The sequence below is a fragment of the Budorcas taxicolor genome, chromosome 12 (genome assembly GCF_023091745.1).
Source record: "Budorcas taxicolor isolate Tak-1 chromosome 12, Takin1.1, whole genome shotgun sequence".
Lineage (NCBI taxonomy): Eukaryota > Metazoa > Chordata > Mammalia > Artiodactyla > Bovidae > Budorcas > Budorcas taxicolor.
Genome location: NC_068921.1, coordinates 76,030,570 through 76,054,932, shown reverse-complemented (window position 1 = coordinate 76,054,932; position 24,363 = coordinate 76,030,570). Strand labels below are relative to the sequence as shown.

The 24,363-nt window shown below is 42.4% G+C and overlaps 1 protein-coding gene across 6 annotated transcripts in view; it reads left to right on the top strand.

Moving 5' to 3' along the window:
- Positions 1–24,363, top strand: part of DOCK9 (dedicator of cytokinesis 9) — a 289,727-nt gene that overhangs the window by 150,584 nt on the left and 114,780 nt on the right. For all 6 annotated transcript variants that reach the window (XM_052650200.1, XM_052650198.1, XM_052650202.1 and 3 more), the window contains exons 3-9: positions 3,921–4,010; positions 7,450–7,532; positions 9,899–9,968; positions 11,698–11,793; positions 12,746–12,880; positions 18,397–18,571; positions 19,495–19,562. In XM_052650200.1, coding sequence (XP_052506160.1) covers positions 3,921–4,010; positions 7,450–7,532; positions 9,899–9,968; positions 11,698–11,793; positions 12,746–12,880; positions 18,397–18,571; positions 19,495–19,562 — 717 coding nt within the window. The remainder of the gene's footprint in view (positions 1–3,920; positions 4,011–7,449; positions 7,533–9,898; positions 9,969–11,697; positions 11,794–12,745; positions 12,881–18,396; positions 18,572–19,494; positions 19,563–24,363) is intronic.

Below are 24,363 nucleotides of genomic sequence, written 5' to 3'. Positions count from 1 at the left end.
GGCAACCCACTGTGGTATTCTTGCCTGGAGAACCCCATGGGCGGAGGAGCCTGGCGGGCTACAGTCCATGGAGTCACAAAAGAGTCTGGACGTGACCTAAGCAACTTAGCACACAGGCACCCCTTGTACACTGACTTTTTAGTAGAGTGGAAATGATTTATTTCCAAACAAAGGAATGGGACTAACGCTCTTTAAATGTCCACCTTGGTGTTGATTTATATAAAGTGGCTGCAGACCTGTTTTTTTAGCAGGAATATGATTTTAATGAGTGGGAAAGAATACCACAGCAATGAAAAAGAGATCTAAGCTCATTTCTGAGATGACTTTTAGTCTTCATGGGTAGAAATCAGATAAGGATTTGGAATCTGTTAGTCAGATAAATGAAACTACAGAAATTTAATGTGAATCGATTTGACATGCAATAGGCTATTACCTGAATGTGACTTTTAATACATAAAATATATGGAGAAATTAAAATAGAGCCTTCACTTACTTATGCGACGGTCTTCCCTTGTCAATTCCCATAATGGACCAGAGGACTTTTTGAAATAATAGGGAGGAAAGCTGCAAGTAATGGATGATTATTGGTAGGCTCCTATTTCTATCTCCATTGACTGTTTTATCCATTCATTTCTTGAAACATTTATTGAGTACTTAGCAGATAGAAAGATATGTCTTCTGCCCTCAAAGGAACCCAGAGTCTGGATGGAAGGGGAAAAAAGGACATGTGTCTGCAGAAGGGTTTTGGATAATGGAGTCAGAGATTGACGAGCTATCAGAGCTCAATTGACGAGCTATTGACCACCCCCAAGGTGTGGTTTATAAGGTCACCAAGGTCTGGGTTCAGATCTCGACTTTCAAAGCCTGGAGACTGGGTTTCGGCTGGTATGACCAGAGTTGTTTGGGCTCAGTTAGCTTGTAGCAGCTAACTCTGTGAGAGAACAAACCAGAATACCATTTGATACTGTGCACTGAGAACTAGTAGGCTTCCCTAGTATCTCAGCTGGTAAAGAATCTGCCTGCACTGCTGGAGACCTGGGTTCAATCCCTAGATTGGAAGATCCCCTGGAGAAGGGAACAGCTACCCACTCCAGTATTCTGGCCTGGAGAATTCGGTGGACTATATATAGTCCATGGGGTTGAAAAGAGTGACCGAGAGTCATCTTCTTGGCGTTCTCTTCTCCTCCCTGTTGGATTTAGACTCTGCTACCCTTTCCGCTCATTCCAGCCTGTGATTTTGTGTTCTTCTTTCCTACACCTTTCTGGTATGGTGGGTGGTTAGAAACACATGGTTGATTGGTTTAATTATGCCCAATGCTCTCTTATCTGCTAGAGGTCAAGTCTGTCTCTAATGATTAAAGTTTCTTTCTTTTTAGAATGAGAGCATAATGTCACTTTGATCCACAATAGTAATTTTTTTTAAAAAGGTTCATTTACTATTTCTCACCTTTAAGAAGTATTTGGATAAGTGTCACATAATTAAAGTTTCTTGAGTTGTTAGTTCCACCAGGAAAATTCTATAGTAAATTTTCTTTCTTCCTGATGTTGTGATGGGGATTGGGCCAGAAATAACCCTAAAAGTCCTATTTCTTGACCTGAGTTATTTCATGAACATTTTAAAAGTGTGATAATTAATTTTTTAAAAATCTTGAGAGAACCAAATAAATCAAGATAAGGACACAGTAAGTGAGGATATAGAATATGTCCTCCTTTGAAGTGTATGTAATTTCTTTATTATACCTGATTCTTAGCACTTTTGACAGTCTCTTGTATTGTGTGACTTTGAAGCTTTTGGAATAGATTATGCCTCCAGTGCTTACTGTCACTCATCTCTGTGGCCTTTCATGGAACCAGGTGTATAATAAGGGTCACTGTGACTTTCACGATGAAACCAAGGGCCAGGGTGTTGAAAGCCCTCCTGGAGGAGGCTGAATAAATCAACAATTCACCTGTAAGGACTTAGGTAGAGAACAGAGTTCCTCGCTTCTCTTCCTTTAGCCTGCTGCTGCTGCTGCTAAGTTGCTTCAGTCATGTCCGACTCTGCGACCCCATAGACGGCAGCCCACCAGGCTCCCCCGTCCCTGGGATTCTCCAGGCAAGAACACTGGAGTGGGTTGCCATTTCCTTCTCCAATGCATGAAAGTGAAAAGTGAAGTCGCTCAGTCGTGTCTGACTCTTAGCGACCCCACGGACTGCAGCCCACCAGGCTCCTCCGTCCATGGGATTTTCCATGCAAGAGTACTGGAGTGGGGTGCCATTGCTAAAAGAGGCTTATTCTAAAAGTTGGATTTGATTATTTCAAAGATGGACACAGTGCAAGTAAAGAGTGAATACAGGTGAAGTGGACACCACAGCGGGGAAACATAGGCAAGAAATAAGATTCTTAAAAAAATGTATGCCCTTTATACCCTGAGAAAACCGTGGTTGAAAAAGACATTTGTACCCCAATGTTCATTGCAGCACTATTTACAGTAGCTATGACATGGAAGAAACCTAGATGTCCATCAACTAATGAATGGATAAAGAAGCTGAGGTACATATATACAATGGAATATTACTCAGCCATAAAAAGGAACACATTTGAGTCAGTTTTAATGAGGTAGATGAACCTAGAGCCTATTATATAGAGTGAAGTAAGTTAGAAAGAGAAAAAGATCATATTTTAAAGCATATATATGGAATTTAGAAAAATGGTACTGATGAACCTATTTGCAGGATAGTAATGGAGATACAGACATAGAGAACAGATTTGTGGACATGGTGGGAAGGAGAGGGTTGGACAAATTGAGAGAGTAGCATGGAAACATATACAGTACCATATGTAAAATAGATAGCAATGGGAATTTGCTCTGTGACTCTGGGAACTAGCCTGGAGGGGTGGGATGGGGTGGGAGGTGGGAGGGAACATGTGTATACGTGTGGCCGGCTTATGTTGGTGTATAGCAGAAACCAACATAATATTGTAAAGAGTTATCCTTCAATTAAAAATAAAGTTTTAAACAATGTATACCCTGGAGTTCTTCCCCTGTGCTGGAGGAGGAGGGACCACAGATTTTACCCGAAGTTTCCTCCAGCCTTAGAAAGAAGAGAAACAGCTGGACAGAGGCTGGGCAATCCCAGCTTAGTAATTAGCCCAAAGATGGATTCTGTCAACACGACGGTTTCACGTGTGCTGTTTTTATAGCTCTGATCTGTTAATAGTAACCCAAGAATTACAGTCGATGGGAGAAAAAAAAAATCTAGAACATTTCTTTCTGAAACCCAAGGCCTGGTTATCTCATACTGACACTACAGTCCCTTCCAAACAGCATTAATTAGGGTAGATTAATTAGGTAGATTTGCTGCCTAAAGTCATGAGACTTTTTATTCTTTATGCATTTAAGCCTCATGACACAAGAGCAGTTCCAAGTTATAGGAGGGAAGGTAGTGTTAACAAGTCACAGATTCAGTCAACAAACATGGATTAAGGACCTGCCACGTGTCCCGCTGGGGATGTGGCAGTAAATAAGAATGGGTGTAAAAGGCAGGTAAGAGGCAGATGGACAACTGTGTGAATGTGTTTAATGGCCCTGAACCTGGACACTTAAAATGATTCAAATGGTAAACGTAATGTCTGACTTACCACGATTTTAAAAAGGCAGTTAAGGCAAGTAAAAGGCAACTAGATCAAGCACGTGGGGTGGGGGAGTGTGAGGGTCTCTGAAAGTGGCCTCTTCCATGCCTGCAGTGGGTCCTTGGGCCCCGCGGTGCAGAGGAACTTGGGAGCCACTGCCCTCACCGTTTGCACTTCAAGGAGCCAGCTGGGGTCTGGGGTCTGCAGTTCCTGACCTGAGGCGGAAGGGGAAGGGCCCGCTGCCCCGAGAGGCTGGCACCTTTCCGTCTCCACTCATCAAGTCTCGTCCTGGTGCTCTCCTTCACAGACGGCCCTCCTGAGACGACAGGACCGGTACCAGCGCTCCACCGTGCCCCCCAACGCACAGCAGGACGCCCAGAGCCTATTCGTGACAGAGGTAATGTGCTGCTTCTACACTAGTTCATGTGTTAATTAAGTGATTTTTCTCTAGCGCCGCCTCCCCCTTTAAAAATTTCAGTGGTATTTTCAAGACAGTGTCAGAGAAAGACAGTTACATTTTTATCATGGCCATTAAAATAGTCAGCAGACTAAAGTGCAGTTTTCCGAGTCTGAAACGTGGACAGAAATGTCAACAGGGGTCCATCTGATGACAAAACACAAATTTGATAGAACTTATTTCATAGGCTTAAAAATAGAGTAACTTGTAAGTGGACACCTGGCAGACATTGATATTCTTTTCAAGGGAGACTCAGCACATGCATTTATGTGTTTGTTGACTTCATATATGTTTGTACATGTAACTTTTTATTGATACTAGTTCAGTATTCACGAAGTGGCAGGTAATAATGACTATGATAACTATCCTTTATCAATATATGATTATTATTACTTTTGTTTGATCATACAGGTAATGACTCTTTTGTTAAGGAGGAAAGAGAAATTATTACTGCATCGAGATTGCCTTCTTTTTCTTTCTGGGGTTTGTTTCTTCCTCCAGGTGCCTTTAGATGGGATGGATGAATTAGGTGTTTTAACCTTGTTTCTTGAAGTGCTCCTTCAGTTAAAAAAACAGTGAATTTTTATCCCCATTCTTCTAGTTGATGTTTAGAAGCTAACCATGCCATCAATAAATTTGCCTGCTACAAAGAAGCTACGCTATTGTAAGTGAAGGCCAATTACAATAACAACATTTAGATTCCATGGATTGTTAAAGATTTTTTTTTTTTTTGATGTGGGCCATGTTTAAATAGCTTGCTTATTTTGGCCTGAGCTGGGTCTTCGTTGCTTCAAGGGCTTTTCTCCCGTTACAGTGAGCGGGGGCCACTTTTTGTTGCAGTGGCTTCTCCTGTTGCAGAGAACGGGCTCTAGAGCACAGTCTCAGAAGTTGTGGCACGCGGGCTTGGTTGCTCCAAGGCACGTGGGATCTTCCTGGATCAGGGATCGAACCCGTGTCTCCTGCACTGGCAGGTGGATTCTTCACCACTGAGCCACCAGGGAAGCCCGCCGTTTGGGATTTTTGAAAAAACTGAACATGTGGTTAAATTGTCTGAAGTATGTTCTCTTATCGTTCTGAAAAGGTAACTTCTTGCCTTATCTCCTTTGCCGCTCTGCTCGTAACACTGATGCAAGACAAATGCAGTCTGATATGTTTACATCATCTCAAATGTTTGTTTTAAAACAGGACACAGGCACACCGTCCTGCAGCCTGTTTTGATAAAGAAAGTCACATTGTGGCACAGCCACGCCCCTCGCTCACAGATGCCTGTGACTGCTTGACATCACTGCTCAGACTCGATGGTTGCGACAGTGTGTCCCTCAGAGCCGAAAACATTCACTATCTCGCCTTCTGCAGAAAACGTTTGCTGATCCTTGTTTTAAGGCATATCATAAAACTTAATTACTAATTCAACTCTCCCAGTTTCTTAAAAAATAGGATTTTTGAAGGACGCCTCTCCATCAGAGTTCTTTCATCGCTGCAGTTTGAGCAATAGCGACTTCTGTGTGCAGGGGCCAGCACAGCCCCACCCTCTTGGGCCCCTTCCACCAGGGTGGAGTGCCCCAGCACTTCCTCCCCGTCCTCTTGTCCATGGGAGGATGACCTAATGGCTTAAAAAAAAAAAAAAAACACAAAAAATACCTTTCAGTGTAACTTCAAAATATTATTTGAATTTCATGACTTTGAAAGGTCAGTCATGAAACCAGCCGGTCAGATTCCTGCCTTTTTAGAGATAGTTCTCCAGGTACTGATTTCTGATCGAACCCCTTGTCTTCTGGACTTTCTGCACCCCCAGTCTCGTGGGGGTTGCTTACCTTGTTCTCTGTTCCTGCCTTGGAATTCAGCTTGTGCCTGCCATGTGGGCAGTCAACAATGGCTTATGAAACAAGTGACTCTCTGGCTACTTAACCTGGTTAACTATATTTTTTGCAGTTTCTAATTTTTTTTTTTAATGCTTGCTCCTTGGAAGGAAGCTATGACAAACCTATACAGCATATTAAAATGCAGAGACATCACTTTACCAACAAAGGTCCACGTAGTCAAGGCTATGGTTTTTCCAGCAGTCATGTATGGATGTGGGAGTTGGACCATAAAGAAAGCTGGGCACGGAAGAATTAATGCCTTAGAATTGTGGTGCTGGAGAAAATCTTGAGAGTCCCTTGGACTGCAAGGAGATCCAACCAGTCAATCCTAAAGGAAATCATTCCTGAATATTCATTGGAAGGACTGATGCTGAAGGTGGAAACTCCGATACTTTGACCACCTGATGTGAAGAACTGGCTCATTGGAAAAGACCCTGATGCTGGGAAAGACTGAAGGCAGGAGGAGAAGGGGACGACAGAGGATGAGATGGTTGGATAGCATAACCCACTCAATGGACATGAGTTTGAGCAAACTCTGGGAGATAGTAAAGGATGGGGAAGCCTGGCATGCTGTGTAGTCCATGGAGTCACAAAGAGTCGGCCACAACTTAGTGACTGAACAACAAATAGTTTAAAATATGTAAACTGTAGTTATCTTTCTTATCCATTTTGCCTAAGATATTAAAAATCTGGGCACTCAGGTGTCTGTTCATAAATACACTGATTATGTACAAGTATATACTTATTTGGGCTTCCCTAGTGGCTCAGGGGTCAAGAATCCACCTGCAATGCAGGAGCCGCAGGAGATGTGGGTTTGATCCCTGGGTCAGGAAGATCCCCTGGAGGAAGACGTGCCTACCCACTCCAGTATTCTTGCCTGGAGAATCCCATGGACAGAGGAGCCTGGCAGGCTACAGTCCATGGGGTTCCAAAGAGTCGGACATGACTGAATCGACTTAGCATGCATGCATACGTGAAGAGGTCATGGTATCACTGTGAACTGGAATCTAAATCTTTCTTCCTAGTTACCTCACACCATCCCTTATAAATAAAATGAGATGCTGAGGGCAAATGTATGTAATACTGACTAATGAGCAAGTTGTAATGTGTTGTAAATACCATGAAAGAGTCTTTAGGGTCACACTTTTCATTTACTTTCATGTTCTCATAGAGGCCACATGACTTCTTAGGAACCTATTGGGTTTAAGTCAGAAGCAACATGTTGTTATGTAAATGGAGGAGGTGAGGTTTGTCTCCTTGTAACCTCTGCTCCTGGACCACGAATGATAGTGACTTTAATGACCCCTCTCCCAAGTGTAATGTTTCGGTGGGTCTTAAGCTTCAAGGAACCTCTGTCTGTGGTGGAATTTCAGGCATGAGAGGGTTGAGAGGAAAGAACTATTTTGATGTTGGTGTGGGTGTGCATTCATAAACTTTCCCAAATGTTCTCCAGAAGTCATCACATGTCTTTTTCCTTTTTCGCTTACTCTTGCTATTTTTTCTGCTCCTCCCAACAGTGCATCAAAACCTATAACTCTGACTGGCATCTTGTGAACTATAAATACGAAGATTACTCAGGAGAGTTTCGACAGCTTCCAAAGTGAGTACACAAACTGACTGCACAAGATGGGGTTAAACACACAGAGAAAGGTCTTTGTACTTGAAACACCTAGGGAAGCGAGTAACTTCGTATGCAATCAGAGTGATCACAGAACGTGTTTCTAGATGGTTTGTGTGTATGTGGAGGCTTCCTTGGTAGCTCAGCTGGTGAAGAATCCACCTGCAATGCCAGAGACCCTGGTTCGATTCCTGGGTCAGGAAGATCCCCTGAAGAAGAGATAGGCTACCCACTCCAGTATCCTTGGGCTTTCCAGGTGGCTCAGCTGGTAGAGTCCGCCTGCAATACAGGAAACCTGGGTTCAATCCCTGGGTTGGGAAGATCCCCTGGAGAAGGGAAAGGCTACCCACTCCAGTATCATTGGGCTTTGCAGGTGGCTCAGCTGGTAAAGAGTCTGTCCACAATGTGGGAGAACTGCGTTCGATCCTGGGTTGAGAAGATCCCCTGGAGAAGGGAAAGGCTACCCACTCCAGTATTCTGGGCTGGAGAATTCCATGGACTATATTATATAGTCCGTGGGGTGGGAAAGAATTGGACACAACTGAGTGACTTTCACTTTCAATGCTTTTCACTTTTTGTGTGTATGTGGGTTAGCTGTTGTTTACAGGGAATTTGACCATAGAACTTAAACCTAGTACTATGGGATTGGTCGGTGATAAACTCACGGATGGTTTAATTGTGTTCAGTACCACTCAGGGTACCACTGATAAAACACAAACAGGTGAGGTGTTTTTTTCTTTTTTTTAAGTGAGAAATAGGAAACAAAGTAAATATAAGGGTATTGACCTATGTTGGAGTGTTTTATCTTAAAAAGAATATTTTGAAGAGACATGAAAAACATTTTATATTGAACAAATTTTATATTTTAAAAAGCACTTTCCCAGACAAATTTCTTCACTTCCTTTAAGGTATTAACTCATTCTGAACTACGCCAAAAGGCAGTGTGTTTAAACTGATAGTTATAGGGTAGTTAAAGTAAACCAGGTATAGATAGGTCTTGCCTTGAGAGGAGATCTACTATAAAGTGGCACATCATGAAATGATACAGTTGGCAAATTTTGGTTTATTATGAAAGTTGAAAGCAAACAGTGATGGATTTTGTGTCAAAAGTAATTGTTGCCAATGAAAATTGTACTTGAGACTCTATTAATATATTTTTCTTTGTGTTTGTTTTTACTGTTCTCAATGGACCTAGCTGTTTGTTTTTTTTCTGTTTGTGTGGTTCAGCCACTCCTTAAGAGTGTTCAGCCAACTTCCCAGTCTTTTCTTTTAAACCTCGGCTGAGAACACTCCCTTCCAGCATTGTCTTCTCCAGATGGCTCTGCTCCTTGCTTCTATATTTACCCAACACTCATCCTGGCCTTGATTCTTCCCCTTTGATTGAATTCACCTATGGTTACTGATGGGCTTTTTCATGCTGTTCCCGTGACTGAAAGAGAACAGACTGAGGATATAGTATGTTTACTACACGATAATACTGTTGCTGCTGGTGGATTTTACCTCTGAGCATTAATAAAGAGTTTCAATCATGTGATGATGAGGAGGAGTTTGTGACAGTGACTTAAGAACATAGATTCTGTAGTCTGTGGTGTCATCTACTTCCTCTGCCCTCTGTTAGCCTCAGTGTCCTCATCTGTTAAGTGGTCTTAGCACCGGTTCCCACCATCTAAAGGATGAAGGGAAGTGCCACATGTGGAGTGCAGCACAGTGCCTAGCATGTAATAGCTGGAACTGTTACTGTCCTCTTTTTATCATTAATACCATCATCATTAAGACTGCTTTGCAGTCACTTCAAAGGCAGTGACCTCATTTAAGCTTCATATTAAAGTTATTCTGCTGCTGCTGCTACTGCTAAGTCACTTCAGTCATGTCCGACTCTGTGCAAACCCATAGACGGCAGCCCACCAGGCTTCGCCGTCCCTGGGATTCTCCAGGCAAGAACACTGGAGTGGGTTGCCATTTCCTTCTCCAGTGCATGAAAGTGAAAAGTGAAAGTGAAGTCGCTCAGTCGTGTTGGACTCTTCATGACCCCATGGACTGCAGCCCGCCAGGCTCCTCCGTCCATGGGATTTTCCATGCAAGAGTACTGGAGTGGGTTGCCATTGCGTTCTTCGCCACGTCTTTATTTCTTCGTACGCATTACCATTATTAATATGCCTAACTCCCAGCAAGCTATGCCATCTTGTCTGTATAGCTTTTGGGAGCAATGTCGTCAGTTGTTTCCATTCTTCAGCCAAGTGGCCCAGCTTTGGATTTGTTAAAGGCTTGTTCCTCTGATGTGAGGAGAAATGTGGCATCTCTTCATAGACTAGGTAATTCTAAAACAAGTTTCTTTCTTCTTTTTTAAGCAAATTGGCCAAGTTGGATAAACTTCCAGTTCATGTCTATGAAGTGGACGAGGAGGTCGACAAAGATGAGGTAGGATTGCTCGCTTATGGATTTAAAAATCGACTTAGTTCAGAGTTAGATGATTTATTGGAAAATTACCGACATGTATCCAAAATAGGAATTAGAATGTTTCTTGAAACAGGGGAAGAATTTTTTTTGAATGTCTTGTTTGATTGAAATAATGGTCTCTGTTTCAACTGGACTGCATAGCATTGCCTGTTCCTCTGGTCCTTGTTTATTTGTTCTGAGATGGTTTTCAAAGGCAAGATTTGGCTACATTGTTAAAAAGATCATGATAACTTAGATCCCAGGTTTAGGTTGTTTTTCAAGGGATGTTTGACACAAACTGGCAGCCAGTAGGTTTTAAATGGCTGTTTCTTCAGGGAGAGCTTTGAGTGAAGTAAATGGGACCCAGAAGCTCTGATTTTAACCAGCCCACTTTCCCTACTGTTGGAGGATAGGTGATGACTAGGCATGTGTAAAGGATGCTGAGTTGGGGCATTAAGTGTATTGTGTGCACCTAGCAAGGGAAACCTAATAAAAAAGTTAGTACCACCTGTCTCTGCATTTCTTCTTCTCCCCTACTCAGCTCAATGCGGGCATTAATAATGTGCACAGCAGCGAAGTATTTCAGAAACCACTTTAGAAATATTCTGGGAAGAGTCAGTGGTCATTCGAAATGAAAAACAAGATATTAAAACCTTGGTGTGAATTAATAGTGAGAGGAGGACTGATAGAAATAACATGTAAGGGCACACAGCAAACTGTGAAATCCTAGGCAGGTGAGTTGTTTCTATTATTGCAGATAATAATGGCAGCAGTAAAATCACCAAGACTAAAATTGAGGTGATCTCAGACAAAGTAAAAGATGGGTCCTTCTGCATTTATCTACTGGATTGTAGAAGTAGAGATCATAATTAGACTAGTGCTTAGGAGGTATGAGTTGCGTGACTGACACTGTGTGGTCCTCTCTTCCTAAAGTTCCTACTGAAGTGTGTATTGGGCCCAGCCTTAAAGGGGAAAAGGCATCACCAGGGGGTGATCTTAAGAGAATAAGGAAGGGGCCCAGATCAGTGTGTCATGGAAAGTTTGTGTATTTGTGTGTGTGTGTGTGTGTGTATTTCATGTCTGCTTATGGTATGTACAGATGTATACCTGACCTATTTTTTGCAGCATCTGGCCAGCCCATGCCCTTTTAAACCCAGATCTCAGAGTTGGGGTCAGAACTTGAAGAAACAAGTTTTATTAACCTTTCTAAGTGTTGCTCTTCCCTTCTCTCTCTCCCTGCTGTGTTCTCACCTCTCTTTCCCTCTTTTCTATTGGCCCAGCATTTTATCTCTCCTTTCTCTATTGCCTCATATTTCCTTCCTTTCTTATTCACCTTTCCCTGAACTAAGCCTCTGGGAAGTTTTCCAGAAATTTGCTTTTGTCTTCCAACTCTAGGGGAGTGTAATGTGAAAACATTTTTCATGAAACTGGGCGAGACCTTACAACTTGAGTGGTCGAGTATGGTATGTACTTTCTTTGGCTCATTAAACACTTAAAAATGAAACAACTTGGACTGGAACAAGCTTTGCCTTTTAATGGACTAGAGTTTGCAGAAATTTAGGCTTGTCCCCCTTATTTACTGGTAAGTGAACTTAGTAGGTATAAGTTCCAGGCGGTTTCCAGTAAAGGAGTGAGGGGCCACCTGGCATGAATTGAACGGATCTGCCATCAGTGATAATGGGAGATTGACGGTGGTGTCCTTCTCTCCTAGGATGCCGCCTCCCTCGGCTCTCAGAAGGGTGGGATCACCAAGCACGGCTGGCTGTACAAAGGCAACATGAACAGTGCAATAAGTGTGACCATGAGGGTAAGGAGGCCCATCACCCTGCTCTCCCCTGATTAAGCCCTTTCTGCTGTAGGTCTTGGAATGATGCTCAAGATGAATGGGTATGCTGTTCCTCCCAACAAAAGTGACATTGTCTGGTTAATTAGATGCTTCCCTGGTGATCAGTGATCGACCCTCACTGGTACAGTTTCCACCCGCTTCCGACCACCAGTGTGACAAGATTATTGGGAGGCTGGTGTGAAGGTGCAGTTGCCATATAGCCTTTCTTTCTCTGAGTTGATTACAAAAGGGGTACTCAGTACCTCATAGAGCATCACCAAGGGGCTACACCTAAGCAATTTTGCTTTTCTGCAACAAAATCAAGAAAAATGGAAATCAATGACTAAGGAAATATGGTTAAGTTGGAAAGGAGGCTGCCAAGAGAAAAGTAAAACTAGTGTAAAAACTATCCAGGAGAGAAGTAGGAGAAGAGAAAGACCAGAATTAATAGTAAAGAGAAGCAATGGAAGGGAGGTGGGGTGGGCAGGAGAGATAAAATTAAATCAGGGGAAATGCTGACTGTCATAACCCTGAGGCTGAAAAGTTGTCCAGTATCGTGAGGCCGAGAACACTTTCTACTCTGAGCGAGAAACCCTGGGGATTTGAGAAAGTTTCCATCCTTTCCAGCTGCATCCCAAATCAGAACTCACTGCCCCGATTCTGGGTGGTTATGTAAAAAATCTCTGATTCTCTGGGTGAGAAAAATGACCCAGGAATGTTAAGTGAACCAGCCCCTCAGAATTTAAATGCAGGGAAATTATTAGATGCGATGGAGAATCTTAACTCACCCAGCTACCTGGGTGCTGGCCAGAATGAGATTTGTTTTGGAGAGAACTGAAATGGTTTTTACGTCAGGGCATCATTGTGAGTTATTGAGAGAGATTGTGGCTCCTTTCGTTTTGAAACAATCACTGTGTGTGTATTTTTCTCTCAGTCATTTAAAAGACGATTTTTCCACCTGATTCAACTTGGTGATGGGTCCTACAATTTGAATTTTTATAAAGATGAAAAGATCTCCAAGGAACCAAAAGGATCAATATTTCTCGACTCCTGTATGGGTGTGGTTCAGGTAAATATGAAACAAGTTTTATCATTGAGTTTTCTCATTTATAAAAATACTGTCTATGAATTAGCAGATTTAAGCAAACAGTTCCAAAAATGGCTATATTTGTGGTAGAAATGTAATGGCAGATGTAAAAATTGAGTTTGTTTTTCATCAGTTTAGAAGACAGTGGGTGCGAGACAGGCAGAATTATGTTGTAGGAGGCCCGAGTGCTCTGGCAAATGTTTTTCTTCTTAAAACCTGGCTCATCTACTTTTTAACTGTGTGACCTTGGACCAGCTATTGACTGAAGTTTGTTCATATGCAAAATTCAGATAATGATATTTCCTTAGTAGGGTAAAAAAGTTAAAGGATTGGATGAATTAACTTGGAAATATTCAGGACAGTTCTTAGCATCTCAGTGATGACTTTTATCATCATATATATTGATCAAGAGGTTGGGTTTCAGGTGCAGACTGAGTTCATATCCCCACTCTACCACTGACCAGCTCTGTAACCTTGGAGATATGATTTAACTTCTCTGCACCTCAGTTTCCTCATTTGTTAAGTGGGGCTAGTGATAGCACTGAATGTGGTTATGGAGAGGATTAATCAATACATGTAAAGAGCTTAGAACAGTGCTGGCACTTGGTAAGCATTCAGCCAATATTAGGTATTTTTGTTGCCATAAGTGCTGTTACAGTTGTAGAGTGAATCTTAAATGTTATTTTAATTATACATAATAGATGGCACTAGTGGTAAAGAACCCGCCTGCCAGTGCAGGAGATGTAAGAGACATGGGTTCAATCCCTGGGTCAGGAAGGTGCCCTGGTGAAGGACGTGGAAACCCACTCTAGTATGTTTGCCTGGAAAATCCCATGGACAGAGGAGCCTGGTGGGTTACAGGCCATAGGGTCACAGGCTGGAGTGACTTAGCACACACGCAGTACGTGAGCATGTTGATATTATAGATTAGACAGTACGGGTAGTGCAGAAGTCCCTGTTGGCCCCCATCTTTCCCTTTCTCAAAGAGCTGCCGTTAACAGTTTGATGTGGCTCCTTCCGTACCTGTGCGGAATTGCCTTTGAAAGCAGGTTGGCAGTTTCTCCATCTGCACCTTCATCCGTCCATCCACTTATCCCCTCCCCTCCCGTTTCCCAGGAAGATCTAAGGCAGCAATTTACAAGGATACCAAAAATATAGGATATTATAAATTTAAAGTGGGTGTGAAAGGTGAACCAGGAGTCAGAGTAGGGAAGAGACGAGGTGGGATTAATTTGAGGGAAAAGCATATATTTTAAAGAACTAATGCCTTCTATGGGTGGGTGACACACTGGCTCTGCGCTTTCTAGCTCGGAGACCCGTTTGGTTGTACAGTGTCTGTAGATGCAAACAACCCAATTAGTCAGAAGCTACCCGAGTAATCTCAGAATGAAGCCCATTCAGACATTTCTCTTAGGGGCCCTCATACAGAGAGCACTGTGTGATTAATGAACAATCTCCTTGACGACTCCTCACAATAGACGCAGTCACCGTGATCAGAGAATGCTTCCTTAAAATGAGTCAGTATCTGCTGATGACATCGGCCCAAAGCTCGGTCCTTTAAGAAGGGTTGTTTTGTGGGGCCAGTGTAACTAAGGATAGAGACACAGCTCTCTGGTTTGGCCCTTGCTTATGTATTGACATGTTTATTTAGAATTAAATTTTGTTTTCATCCAAAATAGTATGTTCATTTGGTTTAAATGTCAAAGAGCACAGAGAGGAAGCACTAAAGGTACATTCCTGCCAGCATCACCCTCACTTTGCCCACTCCCCACTCCCTGAAATGATCATTTTCAACTTTTCCCACTATTTTTAAATTTTTTCTGGGCTCTATGTCCATATTGCTAGATAAGGAATGTTCGCTTCTCTTTGTTCATCAACTGTAGATGTTATGTGATGCTAGAGAGGATTTCAGCTCCTGCAGTCCTCCTTCCTGATCTAATCTGATGGTGACTCTGTACAGTCACCATCCTGGAAATTCCCTTTGCCTTCCTCCCTGTGTGAGAGTCCCTGTTTTCAGGATCCTGTGTCATCTTCTTTCACCCTTTGCTTTCTTACTTGAGAGGAACACATCCTCCAATTGCTTCCTGAGAAATTATTCATAGGATCTTAGTTTTTTTAGTTAGTCTGTCTACAGACACCTATAGTTTTGCATTCATACTTGATTGACAGTTTGGCTGGGTATCAAAATCCAAGGTGAAATTTACCTTAGTTAGACATTGAAGATCTTCCATTGTCTTCTAGGTGCTAGTGTTATTTTTGGAGTCTGATGCCATTCTTATTCCCTATTGATCTTCTCTTTATCCCTAATGGATGGTAACCTGAAGTTTAGGTTATTGTGTCTTGACTTTGTTTTTGTTTTTGGTTTGTTTTTTTTTAGTAGCTTTTTTGGTGAAGCATAACATATAAATAGAAACCACACAATGAATGTGTTGTTACTAAGTTTGGGTCTCTGTTGTCTGTGTGTGCTGAGAACTCTGATCTTGTTCTGGAGACTCCGTCCTGCGTGTTCTGTTCACCTACATCTTGTGAACTCTGGACAGTCTCTTCAGTCAGCAGAACTGTTGGACTCTGTTCAGGCTCACCTTTCTGGGTCCAGGCAGAGAGCTAAGGTGCTGATAGGGCTCACCTCATTCATTTCCTTTATCGGAGATCATAGGGCTGCACTGATGGTTGCAAAATATCTGGAAACAGTTGTTTCATCTCTTTTGCCCAGTTTTCTAGTAGTTAATAATGGGAGAAGAAGTCCAGACTTTGTTGTTTCATCACAGTGAGCATGGAAATTAGGGGTCCAGATGGGTCCAGACTCAGATGGCTGCAGGTGCCAAACCAATAAGTTAGGTGGAAGAGGTGTGCTTGTAAAGCAATGGGGAATGCTGGGGACTCTGACGAACTGGAACACAAGGGCTCCCTTCAATGAGGAGCTGATGCTGCTGGTGGCCCTGCCAGCTCAAGGCTGCTAGATCATCTGAGTTTTTTTTAGGAAAACCAGAAATACAAAATTTTAGTTAAATCCTGGTCTTTTAAATTACTGATGGTTACAACAACAGCAGAAACCCACAAACACTGTGCAGGACTGAAATTTTAAAAGGGGGTGGAATATAGGAAAGTGTACCTAGGCCCTAGGTCGAGATGACAGCACCCCTTAATGTCCACTGAAAATTATTTTTGCATCAACAGCTAATTGACCCCACGGTGCTCTCAGCTTGTGACCCAGCCTCAGCTGAAAGCTGCCACTATGTAAACCAAATTATATCAAAGAATATTTATTCACCACATAAAGGGAGGCAGACCAGAGTGCATTATCAATGACAGTGAAGTAACTTCTTGTGTGGGATTCCCAAGTGGGAGTTTCATTTGTATTCTTAACCTGAGAGACCTTTTCAGTTACATTTTAGTTGAATTTTCTATCACTGACTTTTTAAAAAAATGTTTAAAGCAAAACGATATATAATTGGTAACATCATGTGGAAAGTAGAAATAATTACTTTTGTTTTATAAGATAGTTGCAATGCCTGTTTTCAGCAGAGTATATTGATGGTCTGCAATATGGAGTCAATGCATAGATGGTCTGTAATGCAGAGTAGTGCATAGATGGTCTGCAGTACAGAGTCAACACATAGATGGTTTGCAGCAAAGAATTCCTGATCATTTTGTCTCTGGAGCATATTTCAGACTCTACAGTTCTGAACTCAGTGGCCGTCACTTCCTTTACATTCTTTTTGTAGGTGTGGTGGATGGCATTTTGCATTTAATGAATTGTATCTAAGGCTTCAAAATTTCTAAATCATTTGTTTCTATATCCATATCTGTTTGTAAGCTAATCACCAGAATTAATGGCTTAAGTATTACAGGTTTGTTTTTTTTCCCCTATATTGCTTTTGGACATTGTAAAAAAGTTAGTTGATCAATGCTGTGAGTTCAAAGAAATGCCTAAACTAAAATTTAAAAATAGACCCGAAATGAATCTTGAGCCCCTATTTTAGGACCTTGAAGTTGATTACACTTATTTTGTGGAGAATGAAGCTGAGGCTCAGAGAGAGGAATAACTGGGAATCAAGACCTGCTGCTAGCCCCACGTTTACCATGTTTTTCTAATAAGAAGTGCATGAGGAGTGCTGAGAACTCCTTTCACACCCGCCTTCGACCCCTCCTCTGACGCTTGCTGTGAAGTGCGCCCATGGCATGATGGTCCACATGCTCCTCAGGAGCAGCTCTCTCCTGAAAACCATGCTGTAGAGGACTCAGAGCTGCCTTTGGGAGGCCACCCTGTCTCTGAGACCTTCACTGAGGCCCCCCAGGGCCAGCGGCTAACCAGCCAGCATTTTAATGAGTGAGCTGTCTGCCTGGCCCCAGCACGTAGGTGGCAGTGTGTGACGTCACGTCCCTCACCCTGTCCTTGCCAGGAGTCTTGTGTCATACTCCTCGGAGCTGAACCTCTGTCTAGTGCAGGCCCCAGGGTGATTGTACCCCCAGGGGAAGATTGATATTATCTGGAGGCAAGTTTGTATCGTCACAGCTGGGAGGTATGCTACTGGCATCCGGGGGTAAGGCCAGGCTGCTTCCACACAGGCTGCAGGGCCCAGGACCGTTCCCATTAACAGAGGGCCCAGGAGTCAGCAGTGCCCAGATGCAGAAACCCTGGTCTCCCAGCACATTCATCCTTTGAATACAGTGCACGTGGATTACGGTTTTTATACTTTGGGCAGAAAAGCTGGGGGCATGAGGGAAGCTATGGGAAGGGAGGCCTGGTGTCTAAATACCTTCTGAGACTCGTAAGTGGTGAGAAAGTTCCAGGTAACGAAGTCAAACCTACTGCTAAATAATAGCAGTGTTTAGTAGTGTTTGTCGCTCAGTCGTGTCCAACTCTTTGCAACCCCACAGACGGCAGCCCGCCAGGCTCCTCTGTCCCTAGGATTCTCCAGGCAAGAATGCTGGGGTGGGTTGCCTTTCCCTTCTCCAAGGGGTCTTCCTGACCCAGGGATCGAACCTGGGTCTCCTGCATTGCAGGCAGATTCTTTACCATCTGAGCCACCATGGAAGTCCACTGATAATGGTTTGCTTTAAAAATGTGATACCACATATTACTTCATTAAAAAAAAATAGGAGCTAGAGAAATTGAAAATTTGCAGTGAACTTTCGTTCATTCAGATATTTTTCAAGGGCCTATTACCTGCCAGGCAGTGTTCTAGAAACAGGGTTGAAGGAGGGAAGAACAGAAATCTCTGCCCTGAGGAGCTCCCATTCCATTGGATGGTCCAGACAGCAAATAAGATAAATATGTAAAACCTGTAATATGTCAGATGGGAAAAATAAAGCCACGAAGAAGATAAATCAGGGAAGGTGGAGAGTGATGAGGGCTGAAGGGGAAGGGGCTTGTGTTTTTAAATGACTCGATCTGAAATGCCGGTGAGATAGTACTCACCAGCAGACAATGAAGAGAATTTTCAAGGGTGTCCCAATTCTTCTAAAATGTTTCTTTCCCTCCTTCCCCCTTTCAGAACAACAAAGTCAGACGTTTTGCTTTTGAGCTCAAGATGCAGGACAAAAGTAGTTACCTATTGGCAGCAGACAGTGAAGTGGAGATGGAAGAGTGGATCACAATTCTGAACAAGATTCTCCAGCTCAACTTTGAAGCTGCGATGCAGGAAAAGCGGAACGGAGACTCTCATGAAGGTAGGGAGGTGTGGCTCTCTCCAGGTGTGTGAACGCTCCACTGTGTCTTCCCTTTCCCCAGAGGATGCAGGAAGTAGATTACTGACAGGTACGTGGAAGTGGGACACACGTGAGCTCCTTACAGATGGGCTGTTGGCCTTACAGTAGGATGTCCTACGCTGACATCATTTGTGTAAGGAAATCGTGTAATGGGAAGAACCACAGCTTTGGAGGCAGAAAGGAAGACCTGAGTTCAAGTCCCAGCAATACCAGTCGTCAGTGGTGAGACCTCAGGCGAGCTCCCTGTTTTCAGAGCCTTGGTTTACTCACTTGTAAAGTAGGAATAAAAACGGAACTTGCTGGTTGGTGGGAAGGTTAAGCAAGATAATGAATCTCAAGTGCCTGGCCGAGAGTCAGCACTTAAAATGCTAATTATGGTTTTTATTGTTATCATTAATCATATCCTTTGGAATTTTCAAGTCAGGGTTAGAATGGGCAGAAGCCACAGATTAAATCAGTGGGTGGGGAAATCTGGCTACATTCTTGACAATTCACGTTTTATTTCAGGCCCTTGGACAGGTGATTCCCAACCCTGCTGGCTGTGCCTTAGACGTGCTTGGGAACCTTTAACAGATGCCCTTCCCTTTCTCCCACCAGAGATTCTGTTTTAGTTGGCCCAGTGGGTGTGGCCACGTGGCCTGCTGTCCATAGGTAATGACAGTTCTGCTTAAACACTGCCCATGCTATTCCACCATCAAATATTCTGCGCTCACCCCTGGGCCTGGCATCAGCAGTTTTTAAAAGCCCTGAGGTGTTTCTGTTGGGTATCCAGATTGAAAACCACAGTGTTCCAGGCCACATAAGAGAAACAGCCTTCCTTCTCCTGTTTTAAATAAAATACATTCAACTACAAGTGACTTGGGTGATCTCTTTTACTGTTTTAGATGATGAACAAAGCAAATTGGAAGGTTCTGGTTCCAGTTTAGATAGCTACCTGCCTGAACTTGCAAAGGTAACCTCATGTTAAATCTTCCACTCTTCATAGGATGGTGTTGAAATGCTTCACAAATACATGGTAGTGAGCTACTAAACTCATGGTGCGGTTACTGTGAATTTTTGACCACAGGCTTTGGTGAGGTAAAATACCGTTGCTGACCCGAGTCGGGTTTCAGTTTGTTTTCCAGAAAGTGCCTTGTGACATATTCTTTTTTTGTTCTTCTTTGTTTTTCCTCCATGATATTTCATACCACATTACACATATTGAAGAAATAACCAAGATGCACAGGTAAATGTTTCCATGGTAACATGTCTGTGTTCACACATATGCTCTCTTATTTAAGTTAATAGAGACAATTCCAAAGAGGATGGATCTGTATTACTAGTAATCTTGTTACTGAACCAAAAAGAGTTGCCTGAGTTATATGAATTGTTCCTGGGTCACTCTAAATGGAAGAACAAAATAGTTATACCTGTTTTTTTTATCTAATTTTGAGAAGCTCAGAAATTACCGAAAAGCACAGAGAAGATCGAAACATCCACATTCCCACCACCCAGATTCCACACCTGTTACTGTATTGTTCTTTCAGTTTCAATATCTTTTAAAGAAATAAAATATCCTTTATAGTTGAAATTCTTTTTTTAAGCATCATCCTTACTCCATTCCCTTCTTCCCTTACAGCCTCATCTAGAGACAACCACTGTTATGGATTTTCTAGGGATACCTCTTTTTGTTTTTCTTATCTTTACCAGTATATCTATCATAATAATATACAGCTGTGTGTTGCATGTTTAAAATGTTAAATGATTACGTAGTTTTCTGTACTTGCTTTTATTTTGAATTCAACCTCATTTTTGAGATCCATCCAAGTTGATATATAGATTGAATTCATACCCTTTATTGCATGTGTAAGCATTTTATTTTAGCAGTTCTCTTATTTTCATTTTTTTTCTATTACAAACAATGCTACAGTGAATGTCCTTGTACTTGTCTCCTTGTGTGCATCGATGAATGATTCTTTTTAAATGAGAGAAATATCTTTGTCTTCTTTGGCCCTTTATATTCTTATTCTGTTATTCCCTTTTTATTCTGTCTCTTTTTTGTGTGTGAGAATACAGTGAAATAGAGACCCTACACACCCACATCTTAAACACTGTAATAGAAAACATGGTTTATCTATATACCATTATAAATAGACTGGCATTCAACATTGACCTTTACTTTAAGACAACATAGCTGTTCTAAAATATAAAACTTACCTCCCTGGCTGGGACTTGAGAATATTGTTTTTCTTTGGAATTTGACTGTTACTGGAGTGTCTTTTTAGCACCTGCCTATTAAAGCTAATTTTAGTGCCACCATTGTAACCTTCTAGGCTGGAAGAGTTTTGGCTTATGTGTTTCTTTGTGTTATGAACTTCTGTGTACCGTATTTACGTTGAGATTTCTTTTTTATTTCTGGATGTTTTGGGGTTTGTGATTTCTCAAAGCAAAATGTTTGTTAAAACAGATAATATATGCAGTTCAGTCTATAATTCAAAAAAGTAACTTTGTCCATTTACTGGGTGAACACAGTGGACACCTAAGAGAAGGCTCATATTATTTGAGCTTTGTTTTTGTTGTTGTTCAGTCACTCAGTTGTGTCCAACTCTTTGTGACCCCATGGACGGCAGCATGCCAGGCTTCCCTGTCCTTCACTATCTCCCAGAGCTTGCTCAAACTCTTGTCCATTGAGTCAGTGATGCCATCCAACCATCTCATCTTCTGTCGCCCCTTTCTCCTCTTGCCCTCAATCTTTCCCAGCATCAGGGTCTTTTCTAATGACTCAGCTCTTCACATCAGGGAGCTAAAATATTGGAGCTTCAGCTTCAGCATCAATCTGAATCAATCCTTCCAGTGAATATTCAGGACTGATTTCCTTTAGGATGGACTGGTTTGATCTCCTTGCAGCCCAAAAGACTCTCAAGAGTCTTCTCCAACACCACAGTTCAAAAGCATCAATTCTTTGGTGCTTATCTTTCTTTATGGTACAACTCTCACATCCATACATGACTACTGAAAAAACCATAGCTTTGACTTTGTGGACCTCTGTTGGTGAAATAATGTCTCTGCTTTCTAGTACGCTGACTAGGTTTGTCATAGCTTTTCTTTGAGCTTAATACTAAGTAGAAGTCTGTATTTTTCCTGTGAAGACATATAAGAGCCGTGCCTTCCTTTTTTCTCTTATTGACTACTGCTACCTGGACAGCGTGATTTAGAATTCCTTGGTTGCCAGACTTAAAGGAGACATAGATCACATACATTTATTCTTTAAAGAGTATATTTATAAGATAGATTTGAAGCTGTATTCAAACAGTGGGTAACGACCAACTTAGCTGAAGCTATTTTAATTGGTAAAAGGTAATTAAATTGGTTTTAACCTCCATTTCTCATTTATTTTTTGTTTTAATGTTTTATTTATTAATTTTTTCTTTTAACCGAAGTAGGACTTACATAGAGTGACGTGCCCAGGCACTAAGTGTATAGCTTGCTGGATTTCACGTTGGCACACCCACAGAACCCCCACCCATGTCAACATATAGAACATTTCCAGCACCTCAGCAGACTGCCTTGTATCCTCCGTCTCAGCTGATACCCTTACCGTTTTGACCTCTATCACCATAGATTAGTTCTAACTCTTCTAGAACTTCCTAAAAATGGAAGCATATATACGTACTCGTTGTGGCAGGCTTCTTAAGCTCAACAGTATGTGACCCAGAATAAAAAAGTGGATAGAATTGCATAGAGAATACTAAAGTGCCCTCCCCTTAATAATGATAGATATTAAGATACTATATATCATGCATATAAACATGTATATATGGAGAGAGAGAGAGTATGTGTGTGTGTGGTTGTGATGTAAATGTATTTCTTACTTCGAGTCATGGTCAAAATCTAAAAAGTACAGCATAATAAGGGGCTTTAGCCAGACATCCTGGAATGTACAGTCAAGTGGGCCTTAGAAAGCATCACTACGAACAAAGCTAGTGGAGGTGATGGAATTCCAGTTGAGCTATTTCAAATCCTGAAAGATGATGCTGTGAAAGTGCTGCACTCAATATGCCAGCAAATTTGGAAAACTCAGCAGTGGCCACAGGACTGGAAAAGGTCAGTTTTCATTCCAATCCCAAAGAAAGGCAATGCCAAAGAATGCTCAAACTACCGTATAATTGCACTCATCTCACATGCTAGTAAAAGTAATGCTCAAAATTGTCCAAGCCAGGCTTCAGCAGTACGTGAACCGTGAACTTCCAGATGTTCAAGCTGGTTTTAGAAAAGGCAGAGGAACCAAAGATCAAATTGCCAACATCTGCTGGATCTTGGAAAAAGCAAGAGAATTCCAGAAAAGCATCTATTTCTGCTTTATTGACTATACCAAAGCCCTTGACTGTGTGGATCACAATAAACTGTGGAAAATTCTGAAAAAGATGGGAATACCAGACCACCTGACCTGCCTCTTGAGAAACCTCTATGCAGGTCAGGAAGCAACAGTTAGAAGTGGACATGGAACAACAGACTGGTTCCAAATAGGAAAAGGAGTATGTCAAGGCTGTATATTGTCACCCTGCTTATTTAACTTATATGCAGAGTACATCATGAGAAACGCTGGGCTGGAAGAAGCACAAGCTGGAATCAAGATTGCCGGGAGAAATATCAATAACCTCAGATCTGCAGATGCCACCACCCTTATGGCAGAAAGTGGAGAGGAACTAAAAAGCCTCTTGATGAAAGTGAAAGAGGAGAGTGAAAAAGTTGGCTTAAAGCTCAACATTCAGAAAACAAAGATCATGGCATCCAGTCCCATCACTTCATGGGAAATAGATGTCGAAACAGTGTCAGACTTTATTTTTTTGGGCTCCAAAATCACTGCAGATGATGATTGCTGCCATGAAATTAAAAGATGCTTACTCCTTGGAAGGAAAGCTATGACCAACCTAGATGGCATATTCAAAAGCAGAGACATTACTTTGCCAACAAAGGTCCATCTAGTCAAGGCTGTGGTTTTTCCAGTGGTCATGTATGGACGTGAGAGTTGGACTGTGAAGAAAGCTGAGCGCTGAAGAATTGATGCTTTTGAACTGTGGTGTTGGAGAAGACTCTTGAGAGTCCCTTGGACTGCAAGGAGATCCAACCAGTCCATCCTAAGGGAGATCAGTCCTGGGTGTTCATTGGAAAGCCTGATGCTGAAGCTGAAATTCCAATACTTTGGCCACCTCATGTGAAGAGTTGACTCATTGGAAAAGACCCTGATGCTGGGAGGGATTGGGGGCAGGAGGAGAAGGGGACAACAGAGGATGAGATGACTGGATGGCATCACCTACTCGATGGACATGAGTTTCAGTAAACTCCGGGAGTTGATGATGGACAGCGAGGCCTGGCATGCTGCAATTCATGTGGTCAGAAACAGTCGGACATGACGGAGCGACTGAACTGATAAGGGGCTTAACTGTTGTTCCCCCTCCCCACCCGCCAGCCCATCTCATGCCAGCTCTCAAGTGTTCTAAAACCATTTTACTTAAAGAAGGTAGAAAAAGGCAGAAGGTAATTTTCAAAGGGAAAAAGAAAAATTAAGCTGTGCCATCGCTCATCGGCATGCTGTGGTGCAGCAGCTGACCCTGTGGGACAGGTGTCTGTCAGCGAGACCTCTTGTCCAGGCGCCTGCTTGGTGGCCAAACACAGTATGAGGGGCTCAGGCACCTGTGTGCCCGGCTCTCAGCCCCTCCATCATCCAGGGCCCCGAGTGTGAGTGGTTTTGACTGTTACCAACTCCCTTCAGT